The 16,682-nt window shown below is 40.8% G+C and overlaps 1 protein-coding gene across 1 annotated transcript in view; it reads right to left on the bottom strand.

Annotated features, from left to right (window-relative positions):
• The window catches only part of LOC136872317 (trehalase-like), a 139,661-nt gene extending 125,957 nt beyond the window's left edge, over window positions 1-13,704 (bottom strand). Inside the window, exon 1 of the mRNA XM_068227435.1 lies at window positions 13,436-13,704. Within this exon, the coding sequence (XP_068083536.1) occupies window positions 13,436-13,704 (269 nt within the window). The remainder of the gene's footprint in view (window positions 1-13,435) is intronic.
• Window positions 13,705-16,682: the final 2,978 nt, after the last annotated feature.

Below are 16,682 nucleotides of genomic sequence, written 5' to 3' on the forward strand. Positions count from 1 at the left end.
GTGTAAAATACTCTAAAAGACAATTAATATGGTATTGTAAATTGTAGGTTGAGCCTAGAGAGGCCTGAAGGTGTAATCTTATTGAGCAGAGTCACTCTTTTCTGTCTTGTAATAGCTATTTGTGATATATTGAGTGGTGCAAAGTGCTCTTAAAAATTGTGTCTATTTAACTAAACGCAACATTAGCGATGTTGGGACCTTGTAAATTATGAGCTTGAAGCTCAAAATTTTATATTACCAATTCTTGGATTTTTCTGTTTTGTACCAAAATTGCTCTGTACCTGAAATCTTGTTCTTTCACCAAGTGAAGTGTTTTGTTAAAATTTAAGATCTGAAAAGAAATATAACCTTCAATTTAAAGTTTAAATTAATCTTTGACTACCGTAGGTAGACCCATTCAGGCCCGCACCTTCTTTCACCACTGCGTTCCACGAAAACTCGGTAACAATTATTATTATTATTATTATTATTATTATTATTATTATTATTATTATTATTATTATTATTATTATTATTTTTATTATTATTATTATTATTATTATTATTATTATTATTATTATTATTATTATTACCGGGGTTTCCGTGGAACAGAGAGAGGTGAAGGAAGGTGTGACTTGAATGGGTCTATCTACAATATCAAAAATTCTTTTAAAACTTTGAAATAAGGGTTATATTTTTTCCAGAAAATCAAACTAACAACAGTGTATCAGGTACAATGACAATTTTGATATAAAATAGAAAACCCCAGAATAGGGAATTTAACACCTTTGGGCTTCAAGCCCCTATTTTACAACTTCACAATGTCGCCAATATAGCGTTTACTTCGACACCAGATTCCAGAGCACTTTGCCTCAAAGAGCTCACATGCTCTCCAAATTTAACCAAGGAGACAACGTTCCCAATTTCTTACAGCCTACGCAAGGTAACATTACACAAAAATCTTACAATTTCTGGCCTCTCTAGGGCCAACCTGCCATTTACAAATTATTATACAGGGGTATCTATTACCCAAACTACTGGGCCTTCGTGAAAAGGAAGAACAGGTTAATTTACTGGCCCAAGCACAAAATGAATGGAGACGTACACTTGCTCTCCTAGAAAACCAAGTATAAACCCCGAATTGGACCCGCGGCCCGATGATACAGAGGCTAATCCCAAGCTACTGAGGTGACTATAATGAAAGGTTAATTTCATACTTTACAGAAAGAGTAACAGTTAAAAAATCGTAGTCACCTCGAGATAAATTGAAGGGGAACTCAATAGGGTAACGCACTCTCTATCCCAGATTTACAGTTAAAGACATTATGAAGTTTTACATTAGCAAAAAATAATTTTCATTTTAGAAATCATACGGTTACATAGTTAAAGCTTAGAACCTTACCCTCGGATAAGTTGGCGGAGATAGCTACAGAGATAGAAAACTGGTGGCCATTACCTGGGCTGGTGTACTGCCTGCCGAAGAATGAGGCGCCCCACCTCCTGTCTTAACACACACCCTCAGTAGTGGACGATCAATAAGAGAAGGGAGCTTGAAAAAGCCGCAGCTTATATAGCCGAGGGGATGTTTCGAGAAAGCTCTGGACTAAATCCGGACACACCCTCTCACTTTTATTGGATAATCCAAAAGGTACAAGAAGCCTATTATTGGCTAAAAATAATTACAGAAAATTTCTGATTGGCCAGGTTCAAAAGCTGGCGGAATGAGAAGGAAGTGTTGAAAACCTTGAAATATTGAAATAAATGAAAGTTAGTTTAGTTGTGAAAACCTATGAACACAAAACTTCTTTAAATCACTAATTCTTTTACCTTGCACCAGAGTGCCTCAGTTTTTGTAATGACATCTATGGAGAAAGTTTGAACTTCTTGCTGTACACCGAAACAAAATAAATAAATCCAGTCAGCTTAGGAAACATTAAAATAACTCAATACTCTGTTATTTATGAGTGACATCTTCCGATTAATGTCCCAAGTTCATGCACTAGCTGTTTCCAGATTTGTATGGGAGATGGCGTTCCTTAAGACGCTTTTTTAAATGTGTAGAGCTGAGGTGTACCTCCCGGTACAATTATTATTATTATTATTATTATTATTATTATTATTATTATTATTATTATTATTATTATTATTATTTGCTAGTTGCTTTAAGTCGCACCGACACAGATAGGTCTTATGGCGACGATGTGATAGAAAAGGCCTAGGAATGGGAAGGAAGCGGCCGTGGCCTTAATTAAGGTACAGCCCCAGCATTTGCCTGGTGTGAAAATGGGAAACCACGGAAAACCATCTTCAGGGCTGCCGACAGTGGGGTTCGAACCCACTATTTCCCGGGTGCGAGCTCACAGCTGCGCGCTCCTCACCGCACGACCAACTCGCCCGGTATTATTATTGTTATTATTATTATTATTACTATTATTATTGTTATTAAGCTCAATGTGCGAACAAAATTGGGTTAGTTAAAGGAAATGTATAGTTTTTCAAATAATATTTGAGCAGATGGTATTGTATCTTTTCTTCCTTTCTATTTTTCTTTATCAGTTTACCCTCCATGTTTGGTTTCCCTTCGGGTTCAGCGAAGTACATACCGCCTCCAGAGCAGTGTGTTGAAACGTGAGAATTTAGGTTGGGGATGAAGCTGGGAAGGAGAACCAATACCTCGCCCAGGCTGCCTCACCCGCTATGCTAAACAGGGGCCTTGTGGGAAATGGGAAGACTGAAAGGGTCAGACAGGGAAGAGGGAAGGAAACGGCCGTGGCCAAAAGTCAGGTACCATCCTAGCATTTACCTGGAGGAGAGGTGAGAAACCGGAAAACCACTTCGAGGATGGCTGAGGTGGGAATCGAACCACACATCTACTCACTTGACCTCCCGAGGCAGAGTGGACCCCGTTTCAGCCCTTGTATCACTTTTCAGATTTAATGGCAGAGCCGGGAATCGAACCCGGGTCTCAGGGTGAGTATTTGACAACTAATCACACTAACAACTACACCGCAGAGGCGGACGGTATTGTATGTTCTGCGCATATAGTATTGTTACGTGCTCATGTGACCGTCAGCCTTGTCTCAGCCCCTTCGGTATTTCCTGAAAGGGAAAACTTAGGCAACTCGGGGAACCTCGCAGCCCGCCCGAGAAAATGCCACGGCCCTTTCTGTTTTGTTCTCTTCGTCTAGTTTCCTCCCGCGATTTCTGGAAGGTACAACGGGAATGTTCTATTTTCAACCTAACCCTGAATATTCTAGGAGCCCATCATCGTTGAGATTTACAATATTAAAATTCTTCCACCGTTTTGATACTTTTTATTTGCCTTTTAGCAAATTTTTATTTGTCAACAGTACATGATTCGTTCCTACTTAGGAACATCCTCAGCTGTTATTAAAGCTTAGGTGAATTGCTAAGATTTTAAACACGTTAATTTGCAGGTACATTGATTCTCTTAAAAACTACTAAAATACCAATTAAATTAAATGATATTAAAAACAATGTAGGGGTTAGTGTGTTAATGATATGAGAACGGATGACTACATAGTTGGTCAGCTCAAAAATTATGTCTATTCATTTGAATAGTTGTTAAAAAAATTCATTTTGTTACATTAAAAATGTCTGTTTGATTGCGGTTAAAAAGTTTTAAAAATGTTTGTCTTCGTGTCACTGTTCAAATTGTTGAATGTTTTTTCTTCCGTTTCTTCCAGGTAAGTTGTTATATATTATGAGTTTGCTTAAAGTGCCTTTGATTGAGTCTAATGTGGAACTTTAAAGCTGATTGCTGATCAATTTTTGGGAAGGGAGCTTCGTCTTAATTTCTTGCTATTGTTAGACTCCAATTCTACTGTGACCCTGGAGGGACGTTTGATGCTGCTTTGCGTCTAATATAGTATAGTATAGTATAGTAATGCGGCCTGAAGTTAGGTACCATCATGGCATTTTTGCCTGAAGGAGTAGTGGGAAACCACGGAAAACCACTTCCAGGATGGCTGAGGTGGGAATCGAACCCACCTCTACTCAGCTGACCTCCCGAGGCTGAGTGAACCCTGTTCCAGACCTCGTACCACTTTTCAAATTTCGTGGCAGAAGCGGGAATCGAACTCGGGCCTTCGGGGGTGGCAGCTATTCACACTAACTAATACACCACAGAGGCGGACTAGGAAGTATGGTACCCTGCATATTCAGAGTAGCAAGTGTTCGAATTGTTGACCACTTTGCAGTGTTCATTTAACTTTTTAGCATTATTAAATTAGCAACAATTCCACGTACTCTTCGTAGGAATACAGCATGAGGAAATGAATAAGTGCTGTGATGTGACCTGGTAGGTGTGAATTATTATCTGCGTGCGTTGAATTCAGTAGGTTGTGAATTCGAATTCCATGCTGGCCGTCCTGAAAACGGTTTTCCTTGTCTCTAGCTATTTGGAATCTCCTTTAAAAATAAAAATAAAAATAAAGAAACACTTTCGACTTGAGAGAGGACTGTTTCTCACATGTACAGTTCTATCTTGCATGTTCCCGAGTTAGCTCTGGCAGTAGCCTGCTCATCTTAAACTCAAAAGGCATTAACACAAACGTGGTTTACAAAGAGGTTCTGGGGTAAATGAAACTCAATTTTTGGTGAGTTTTTATACTTTAGGAATTTTCAGAAAATGTCTTACAAGGAAACATCGGCAATGGGTAAGTCGCCGATCGCAATGAAACTTGGAAAACACATTGAGGTACACGTAAAATGATGTCGGCATCAATTTTGGGTGCCAACATTCATTAGGGCGTTAACTACGGGGCCTAAAAGTTACGACATTTCAAATTCCGCGCGATCAGCGATGAATACCTGCTGGCCAATGCTAAGTTGGCACACTGCGTAGCTGGAGACACGCCTCTGCACCTTCTTCCCTCCCCGCTCCAATTGGTTCGCCATAGCACGTTCCCCTTCTCCCCGCGCTTGCCGGCTGCTTAGATGTTCAACGGGACCGACTGCTTCTTTTCATACTGTAATTATTGAAATTCTTTAAATTACGTTCCGTTTCACACATAATGATAATAAATAACCTACACTAATATACCCATGTTTTATTCAAATGTTATATTTTCATTCCTGCTCATTCCGGTGAATTGTCACATTCGCGGGTACAACTTCGAGTTAAGTACCACCGGGCGAGGTCAAACGTAGGAGAGGATACCACGTCCTACCTACGCTTAAATTATTATTTACTTCTAAAACGCCTTAAAGCTGTCGATAGTGTCCATTAGAGTGGACATACATATGGAATTAATTAAATTAAATCACTCACCACTAAATACATCTCCCACCTTTAAACAATGTTAAATACATTTTTATGTACAGAAATTACGTGCCCGGATAGAGGATCTCAATGAATGTAATGAGATTCGGTACCTCGGGATATCGAAACCTGGTTATAGGTCCCGATCTTCTTTTTATGACCCCTCCCCTCCTCCCCCGACCATTTTGTGTACGCTACCAGTTGTGTCATAACGAAACGACATCGCGGACGACAACAACAACAATTATAAACTCCGAATTTGAAACTACTGGTATTTTCCGTATTGCGTGCTCTGGTATAAGGAATAGGCCTATAGGTAGAATGTTTTCATTTGTGCTTGTACTGAACGATTTATTTATGTTTCGCAGTGACAGGCACAACACATTTCAATTGCAGCAATGGTTGTCGAATATAAATTAATTTAATGCATAGGCAACTTCGATATGAGTATGACATGAAATGTACTAAAGTTTGACGTAATAAGAAAAGCCTTGAAACATAAAAAAGATGTGCATTTATATATGCAATAGATATACAGTAATCAGAGGCAGAACTGTAGTCTTACTGTACCGGTACTTTTGCGTTATAGCTGACGAAGGTCTGTGTATTCAACAAGCACCGATATTAAAGCATCACACTACAGTCTTCTGGGTATAATGGCAGTTACATATGCAAACAGTTAAATGGGTATTGTACGAACTGGTACAACAAAAAACAATTACAAGGCAACACAATAAATGACTCCGTAACAATTACATCGGGCAAACTCCCCGTCAATAACTGATAGTAAACAAAAACAATCTTTGGCCTATTCGAAACATTAAAAAATAGAGAAAAGAAAACCGAAACAAAACACAATTAACAACAGGAACCATACTTTTTTTTTGCGAATTGCTTTACGTCGCACCGACACAGATAGGTCTTATGGCGACGATGGGATAGGAAAGGCCTAGGAGTTGGAAGGAAGCGGCTGTGGCCTTAATTAAGGTACAACCCATGCATTTGCCTGGTGTGAAAATGGGAAACTACGGAAAACCATCTTCAGGGCTGCCGACAGTGGGATTCGAACCCACTATCCCCCGGATGCAACTCACAGCCGCGCGCCTCTAACCGCAAGGCCAACTCACCCGGTGCAAACGTTTTCATAAACATTTCAGCAAAAGTAAACTGACTAATACAACGTGGAAATTACAAAGGAGAGATATGAGGACGGCTGATAGAGTACACAAAGTGTAGAACCGGTTCTCTTCGACAGCTAAGCGGCCGGCAAGGGAGAAGGGGGACGTGCGGTGGCGAACCAATTGGAGCAGGAGGGGAGGAGGTGCAGAGGCGTGTCTCCAGCTACACAGTGTGCCAGCATAGCATTGGCCAGCAGGTATTCATCGCTGATCGCGCGGAATTTGAAATGTCGCAACTTTTAGGCCCCTTAGTTAACGCCCTAATGAATGTTGGCACCCAAAATTGATGCCGACATCATTTTTACGTGTACCTCAATGTGTTTTCCAAGTTACCCATTGCCGATGTTCCCTTGTTAGTACAGTACCGAGGAACGATTACTTTTATCAAATTACTAAATTCACGCGAGATTAGCCGCGGGTAATAGATAGTGACTGTATAATCAAAACTGAAACATTTTTAGTGCCTAAGTCATGAGTACATTTTACATTTTGCAGCCGAAACCTACCTGCATATTGTTCATGGCTCTACTTATAGCATGTTATGTAAAGTGGTGAGTTATTGTGACTGACTGTTTTGATATTTTCACAGTAGAACGCAAATGAAACTCGTGTTATCGATGGTGGGCATGGAAAGAAAAAAATACGATTTCTCAAAGGTGCTATTTACAACTGTGTACATAAATATCATAAATCCTTACGGGATTTAAGAGACTTGAAATGGATATCACCACATTTTCTCACGTATAGAAATTTTAGGAAACGTTTCTGGACTTTTTCTATTATTTCGATACCTTTATTGTTACATGAGTTCCGTATAACTGTAGGGTATTCAAATCTAGAGCACGCTAATGTTTTGTAGAGCGTATTAATTTTTGTTCTTCCATTAAATGGTTTTACATTACGCGTGACAAATCAATCAATCAATCAATCAATCAATCAATCAATCAATCAATCAATCAATCAATCAATCAATCAATCAATCAATCAATCAATCAATCAATCAATCAATCAACGATCTGCATTTAGGGTGATCGCCCAAGGGGCAGATTACCTATCAATTGTTTACCCAGCTTTTCCTTAAATACTTTCAACGAACTTGGAAATTTGTCGGACATTTCCCTTGATAATTTACTCCAATCCCTATGTCCTCGTCCTGTAAGTGAATGTTTGCCCCAATCTGTTCTCTTGAATTTCAAAATTATCCTCATATTATGTTCTTTCCTACATTTAAAAGTTCCACTCAAGCTTATTCTTCTACTTATGTCATTCCACGCCAACTCACTACTGACAGCTTGAAACATACCACATAGTCGAGCATCTCGTCTTATTACTCCCAAGTCTTCTCAGCCCTTGCTTTGTCGGAAATCACCCAGAATAAATCGTACTCCTTTCCCTTGAATTTTTCCCTGTTCTCAAATCAAATAGTCCTGGTGATGGTACCATACACTGAAGCCATACTCTAACTGTGGTCCTACCAGAAACATATACGGCCTCTCCTTTATATCCCTACTACAACCCCTAAATACTCTAATAATCTCCTTTACATCCCTACTACAACCCCTAAATACTCTAATAATCTCCTTTACATCCCTACTACAACCCCTAAATACTCTAATAATCTCCTTTACATCCCTACTACAACCCCTAAATACTCTAATAATCTCCTTTACAGCCCTACTACAACCCCTAAATACTCTAATAATCTCCTTTACATCCCTACTACAACCCCTAAATACTCTAATAATCTCCTTTACATCCCTACTACAACCCCTAAATACTCTAATAATCTCCTTTACATCCCTACTACAACCCCTAAATACTCTAATAATCTCCTTTACAGCCCTACTACAACCCCTAAATACTCTAATAATCTCCTTTACATCCCTACTACAACCCCTAAATACTCTAATAATCTCCTTTACATCCCTACTACAACCCCTAAATACTCTAATAATCTCCTTTACATCCCTACTACAACCCCTAAATACTCTAATAATCTCCTTTACAGCCCTACTACAACCCCTAAATACTCTAATAATCTCCTTTATATCCCTACTACAACCCCTAAATACTCTAATAATCTCCTTTACATCCCTACTACAACCCCTAAATACTCTAATAATCTCCTTTACATCCCTACTACAACCCCTAAATACTCTAATAATCTCCTTTACAGCCCTACTACAACCCCTAAATACTCTAATAATCTCCTTTACATCCCTACTACAACCCCTAAATACTCTAATAATCTCCTTTACAGCCCTACTACAACCCCTAAATACTCTAATAATCTCCTTTACATCCCTACTACAACCCCTAAATACTCTAATAATCTCCTTTACATCCCTACTACAACCCCTAAATACTCTAATAATCTCCTTTACATCCCTACTACAACCCCTAAATACTCTAATAATCTCCTTTACATCCCTACTACAACCCCTAAATACTCTAATAATCTCCTTTACATCCCTACTACAACCCATAAATACTCTAATAATCTCCTTTACATCCCTACTACAACCCATAAATACTCTAATAATCTCCTTTACATCCCTACTACAACCCATAAATACTCTAATAATCTCCTTTACATCCCTACTACAACCCCTAAATACTCTAATAATCTCCTTTACATCCCTACTACAACCCATAAATACTCTAATAATCTCCTTTACATCCCTACTACAACCCATAAATACTCTAATAATCTCCTTTACATCCCTACTACAACCCCTAAATACTCTAATAATCTCCTTTACATCCCTACTACAACCCATAAATACTCTCATAACCATGTGAAGACAACTGTAACCTTTATTTACAACCTTGTTAATATAATTACCCCAATGAAGATCACTCGTTATATTAAAATCTAGGTACTTACAGTGATTCTCATGAGGCACTACATCGACAGAATAATTAAAACCGAGAGGACTTTTCCTGTTGGTGGAACTTACAGCTTGACTTTTCATACCACTGTCTGCTGTCCATCTCACTACAGTGCTTAAGTCCTCCTGCAGTAGCTCACAATCCTGCATTCACTTATTACTTTATACGGTATGATATAACATCATCTGCAAATATCCTTATCTGTGATTCTAGAACTTTACTCATATCATTTATGTATATAACAAAATATAAGGGACCAAGAATAGTGCCCTGCGGGACCCCTCTGAATAATTATAGGGTCAGATAACGCTTCACCTACTCTAAATCTCTGAGTTCTATTTTCTAGAAATCAATCCACCCACTCAACCAATTGCCCTAGCATTTTACCAGTTTATAAATTCTGTTATCTGTTCATTCAATATGACTTTGGAGGGTTAATTTGGGTTCGAATAATATGCCATTAGTCATTGAATACGGCTTTTTGAAACGGAATGCAGAATGTGTGCTAAAATAATATTTTATTGGTTTTTGCAACATTGCAGCTAATCGGAATCACATTGTAACACTGCAGTAAAAACTTCGAACATTTTAGTACCATGGTGTTATCGAACAATTGGCTTTAGTCACACTCAATTTGTAAAATAATTTACTTGAAATTGTCCATCAAAGTTAATTGCTTTAACGGAGAAACTTGTTTACGAGCAGCAAGGTGTGAATCATTTCCTGATAACAGTCCGGATTTGAGGGGATTCGGACACCGGAGTTCGGATAAATGGAGTTCTACCGTTTCTGGATTTTTTTCTTTACAAAGCGAACTTCACAAAAATTGGCCGCCTCAGAGGATGACTTTCTTTCAATATCCCCTTGTTTGAAAGAGAAAGTAAACCCAATGGTGTAACAGGTCCGAAGGGCCTTGGCCTGCCAAGCAGCCATTGCTGAGTCTAAAGGCCTCAAGGCGTCACGTGGTCAGTACGTCAAATCATATTCTTGACTTTTTAGACCGGAGAGGTACCTCACCATCTGTTAATGCAATCGCGTAGGCTAAGTGGACCGCGAACCAGCCCTCAGAACCATGTAAATATACCTGATCTGGCAGGGAATCGAGCTCGGGGGTCTCCTTTGAATTCGGGTGAACATATTGTGCAGAAAGTAGGATTCCAAGTCCAGTAAAACGTGCTCAAAGAGGAATCGAATGGGACCATTTTTTTAATTAGACAATTTTCCGCATTATACAAAATATTGGATATTTGATATAAACAGCAATTTTATATATTACAAGCTGATGTACTCGTGCTTCGCTACGGAATTCTCAGAAAGACTGTCTTCATGATTTTTCCAAATGAAGTCAACATAGGTCATTACAATGACGTCAGTAGGAATATAGTGATTAAAACAATGTTATCATATAAATTACTCGATCAAATGAAAAACAGCATTTTCTCACTTTTAACGAACAGTACTACGATGTCGATCTAAGAGTCCAAAGTTCCAGTGCCTGAATGACCAGGCTGCAGAGAGCCGTGAACACTTCTCTGCCATTATTCCATTAAATGTGCACACTGCTCATTCCAATCAGTGCCTCAGAGTAGGACTTGAGTAGCTGGAATGCTATGATGAACCAGTGTGTTATTTAACAGTAGTATCGGAAAATTTATGAATCAGAGGAATGGCATGCGGAAGAAGAGGGAGATCTAACTCCCCAGCTACTTCCTGTCTATACACAGGCATGTGTTATACTCGGTATTCAGCAGTAATCCCATCTATCAGAGATGAGTGGCAACTGAAGCCACAAATCACATCATAAAAAAACAATGGTCAATGTAATGTTATTGTTGATCAGTTTTATGAGCTTTCTCTATTGTAGGCCTTCACATTTAGTTTTCTTCCGACTCTGTGTTATTAGGGCATCTTATAATATTATTTATAGCCTAGATTGTAGCTCCTTATTCCCCGACTTTACATACCGATTTTCATTAAATTCTGTTCAATCGTTTTCTCGTGATGCGCGGACAGACAGACAGACAGACAGACAGACAGACAGACAGACAGACAGACAGACAGTAAGGAAAATAAAAAAGTGCATTTCCTTGTTGCTGTGGGCATGACCGGTAGAGAATTACCATTCCTTTTAAATTCTGAGCAATGTGCAGACAAAACTCTTATTTTATATATATATATATACTACACCGGGTGGCTCTCAAACGCCGTACTTTCTACAAATAAATCTCCCGCATGCACAAATAATGAATGGGATATCTACCAATTGATTTTCACAGGGGCACTACTGCCAGCGGGCAGGTTACGTCAGAATATGAAGAGTAAAGAACCGGCCTGTCGCCCGCAGCATGTTACTCAGCACTACCGGTCTAATGCACCCCTTGCATTAGTAAACCTCGTTTCCCACCGCATAGTTCTAGGCTGGTGTATGGTACAGCCGCACTATGTTTGCTGTCTGCATATCGGCAATGGCTAGTGTGTTCAGCAGTGACGAATACACAGATATTATTTTAACTCGACAACTTGGTCGGAGTGCAATCGAAGCTCCAAACAGACGTATGCCTTCTACACACGTATTCCGCCGAACAGTATTAGTTTTTGTTTCATACAAGCAACTCTTTTATCGAGTGGAATGTCTACACGTGTATAAATAAATAAGTTATTAAATTTCCTTTCCTGCAACTTTGGCGTGTTTACAAACAGCAGTGGCGATTAGGGGGTGGGGCGAGGAGAGACAGTAACCCCCCCCCACTTTGTGGCGTAAACATTGCATTTTCATTCCTCTTTATCCAGCTGGAACTAGGAATTACATAAAAAAGCTATTTGTACAAGCCTCGTTTGTCTTATGTGCTTTATTTCTTTAATTATTAACAGATTTATTGGTGGAAATACGCACAAAATGCTGTTCGTCGCGGCTAACCGATGTGTATAGTGCTACGGCAAGTAGTGGAGACTTTGCATGTGCTATGAGGAAGGGTAGTAGGGGTACATATATATATATTTTTTTTTTTGCCAAAGTCGTGGGCACTGAGTTATCATTCACCCGCCTGCCGCGCGCATTCGTCAGTCTGGCAGTCTCTTTAGTATCTGTTAGTGTGTATTCAAATGTGAAATTATTTTAATTGCATAATCCTGCCGTACTTCTATTTAATTGTACCGGGCGAGCTGGCCGTGATGATAGGGGCACGTACCTGTGAGCTTGCACCCGGGGAGGCAGTGGTTTCGAATCTCACTGTTGGCAGCTCTGAAAATGGTTTTCCGTGGTTTCCCATTTTCATACCAGGCAAATGATGGGGCTGTACTTAATTAAGGCCACGGCCGCTTTCTTCCCACGCCTGGCCCTTTGCTGGCCCATCGTCACCGTAAGTCCTATCTGTGCCGGTGCGACGTAATGCCAATTGTAAAATATATATATTGTAATTGTAATTTCAACGTGAGATAATACCAACTTTACTTTCACCAGACTAAATTCTTTCGTTTGTGTTATGTTTTTTATTACTTATTTACTCTGCTTACCCTCCAGGGTTGGTTTTCCCCTCGGACTCAGCGAGGGATCCCACCTCTACGGCCTCAAGGTCAGTGTTCTGGAGCGTGAGACATTGGGTCGTGGAATACAACTGGGGAGAATGACCAGAACCTCGCCCAGGTGGCCTCACCTGCTATGCTGAAGAGGAGCTTTGGTGGGGGATGGGAAGATTGGAAGGGATAGACAAGGAAGAGGGAAGGAAGCGGCCGTGGCCTTAAGTTAGGTACCATCCCTGCTTTTTCCTGGAGGAGAAGTGGGAAACCACTTCCAGGATGGCTGAGGTGGGAATCGAACCCACCTCTACTCAGTTGACCTCCCGAGTCTGAGTGAACCTCGTTCCAGGCCTCGTACCACTTTTCTAATTACGTGGCAGAGCCGGGAATCGAACCCGGGCCTCCGGGGGTAGCAGCTAATCACACTAACCAATACACCAGAGAGGCGGACCCTAGATTTCTTCTGAAGCCAAATTGATCATCTCTCAACTCAGTTTCAACTTATATTTCCACTCTACTCTCAATAATACTTGTTAAGATTTTGCAGGCGTGAGATACTAAACTAATAGTGTGGTAGTTTTCACACTTGTCAGCACCGGCTTTCTTGGGAATAGGTGTCACAACATTCTGCCGAAGATCGAATGAGACTCCTCCTGTATCATACATCTTACACGCTAAATCGAATAACCACGCCATGCTAGTTACTCCTGAGGTAGTCTGTAATTCTGAGGGTATTTCATGAATTCCAGGTGCCTTGTTCCTATATAAGTGTCTCAATACTCTATCGAATTCTGAGCTCAAAATTGGGTCACCCATTTCATCAGCATGAACAGCCTCTTCTTGTTCCAGAATCATATCATCTGCTTGTTTATTTGATACAACTGTTGGATACTTCTTCCCATCTTTCTTCCTTGCTTTCTTTGCCTGGAAATGGTTCCCTATCTGAGCTCTTCATATTCATACACCTCGTTTTACGCTCTGCAAAGGTTTCCTTGATTTTCCTGTATGCGTTATCTACCTTTCCTAGGACCATACAACATTCAACACCTTTTTACTTCTCTTTCAGTCATTATTCCTTACCTGTCTTGTACTTTTTATCTACTTCATTCTTATTCGCCTGTATTGTTTTCTGCCCTGCTCATGCTTTGCATTCTTGTATTTTCGTCGTTAATCAGTCAGGTCTAGTATCTCCTGAGTTATCCATTAATTCTTATTTGAACTTCCACCCCTTCGTAACATTTCTTCAGCAGCGCTACTGACCTCATTCTTCACGACTGTCCATTCTTCCTCGATTGTTTTTTTCAGCGTTTTCATTTAATTCTTGTATTACATGTTCCATGAAACAATCCCTCACACTCTTTTCCTTCAACCTGTCCTGATCGCATCTCCTTTAACTCCTTTCTTTCATCAATTTCTCCAACTTCAGATGGCATTTCATGACAAACAAGTTGTGGCCAGAGTCCACGTCTTGCAATGTAACACCTTGTTCCTGAATCTCAGCCTAATCATAATTAAGTCTATTGATACTTTCCAGTGTCTCCAGGTCTCGTCCACGTTTACAGCCGTCTTTTGTGGTGTTTGAACGAAGTATAAGAAAAGACTAAATTATGATCGGAGCATAATTCAACCAGCCGACTCCCTCTTTCATTCCTTTGTCCCAATCCGTATTCTCATACCGTATTACCTTCTCTTGTTTGGCTTAACACTACATTCCAGTCGCCCATCACAATTAGATTCCCGTCAACTTTCACATATTGTATTAAATATTCTGTCTCTTCGTATATTCCTACGATTTCGTCATGATCGGCTGAACTGGTACGTATAAACTCCTGCACAGTTGTGGTGGGCATAGGCTTGGTATTTACCTTTACAGTAATAATTCGTTCACTGTGCTGGTCGTGGTAGCTAACCCGTTGCCCTATTTTCTTACTCACTATTGAACCAACTCCTTCATGTTCCCTGTTTGATTTTTGTTGACAATTCGGTAGTCGCCTGACCAAAAATCCTGCTCTTCCTCTTCACTTATAAAAACTACATCTAACTTTATCTATTCCTTTTGTCCGTCTCCGTAACGTAACGGTTAGTGTTTTAACTGCCGTCTTCGGGGGCCCGGGTTCGAATCGCAGTACTACCATAAATTTAAGAATGTCAGGAGGGCTTGTATGTGGTTGAAATAGTACATGCAGATCACCACAATTGGGGGTGTGCCTGAAAAGAGCTGAATCACCTCCGGATGAGACACGAGTTTTTTCTCCATTTTCAGGTTCTCTAAGTAGTATAATTGGACAGTTCGGCCGCCACCTCCACCTCAGGCTCCCAGAGGCCACCTCCACCTCCACCTCAGCCAGAGGCCTCCCAGATGCCTCCTCCACCTCCACCTCAGCCAGAGGCCTCCCAGAGGTCTCCTCCACCTCCCGCGGGAAATTTGAATTTGTAAACAAAGCCACGTGCTTTTTGACAGCTGTCATCGACAACAACGCATCGCTAACCTCAGTACTGCCATCTTGACGGGCCTAAACCTCAGTAGTGCCAACTTAACCTCACTAGCGTGAGGTAAACAAAGCCACGTGCTTTTTGACAGCCACGTGCTTTTTTGACAGCTGTCATCCGCCATCTTTAAACCACAAAGCACTGTGCCGCCCTCTATCTCGCAGTAGCTGCAAAATTCGTCACCTGTCATCGGCAGTGCTGCCATCTTGACGGGTCTAAACCTTAGTGCTACCAACTTAACCTAACTAGCGCGAGGTAAACAAAGCCACGTGCAGCTGTCATCCGCCATCTTTAATCCATAGAGCACAGTGCTGCCCTCTTTAGCTACTTACCTTTGAAATGTGGTGGCGGATAATTTGAAAAATGCTTTTTGACAGCACCCATCTTGCATCGCAAACCTCAGTGCTGCCCTCTTTAGCTAGATACCTGTGGTAGCAGACAATTCCACGTGACAGCAGTCATCTTTAATCAAGAGAGCACAGTGCTACCCTCTATGTGGTGGCGGCAAATTCCACGTGCTCTTGTTTGGAAACAAACTCACGTGCTTTTTTTGACAGCTACCATCCACCATCTTTAATCAACAGAGCACAGTGCTGTACTCTTTAGCTAGATACCTTTGAAATGTGGTGGCGGCAATTTGAAAAATTCTATGTGCTCTTGTTGGGAAACAAAGCCACGTGCTTTTTTTGACAGCTGTCATCCGCCATCTTTAATCAATAGAGCACTGTGCTGCTATCATGCGGGCAATTTCGTTAGCTGTCATCCGCCATCTTTAATCCAGAGAGAACAGTGCTGCACTCTATGTGGTGGCGGTAAATTCTATGTGCTCTTGTTTGGAAACAAATTCACGTGCTATTTTCTGACAGCTGTCATCCGCCATCTTTAATCCAGAGAGAACAGTGCTGCCCTCTATGTGGTGACGGCAAATTCCACGTAGAAACAAAGCCATGTGCTTTTTTGACAGCTGTCATCCGCTATCTTTAATCACCGTGCTGCCCGGTGGCGGCAAATTCCACGTGCTCTTGTTTGGAAACAAAGCATTGTGCAGCTGTCATCCGCCATCTTTAATCACCGTGCTGTCCCCTCTTTAGCTACTTACCTTTGACAGCTGTCATCCGCCATCTTTAATCACCGTGCTGCCCGGTGGCGGCAAATTCCACGTGCTCTTGTTTGGAAACAAAGCCATGTGCTTTTTTGACAGCTGTCATCCGCCATCTTTAATCACCGTGCTGCCCGGTGGCGGCAAATTCCACGTGCTCTTGTTTGGAAACAAAGCCATGTGCTTTTTTTTGACAGCTGTCATCCACCATCTTTAATCACCGTGCTACACTCTATGTGGTGGT

This window comes from Anabrus simplex, chromosome 4, assembly GCF_040414725.1.
Source record: "Anabrus simplex isolate iqAnaSimp1 chromosome 4, ASM4041472v1, whole genome shotgun sequence".
Classification (NCBI taxonomy): Eukaryota; Metazoa; Arthropoda; class Insecta; order Orthoptera; family Tettigoniidae; genus Anabrus; species Anabrus simplex.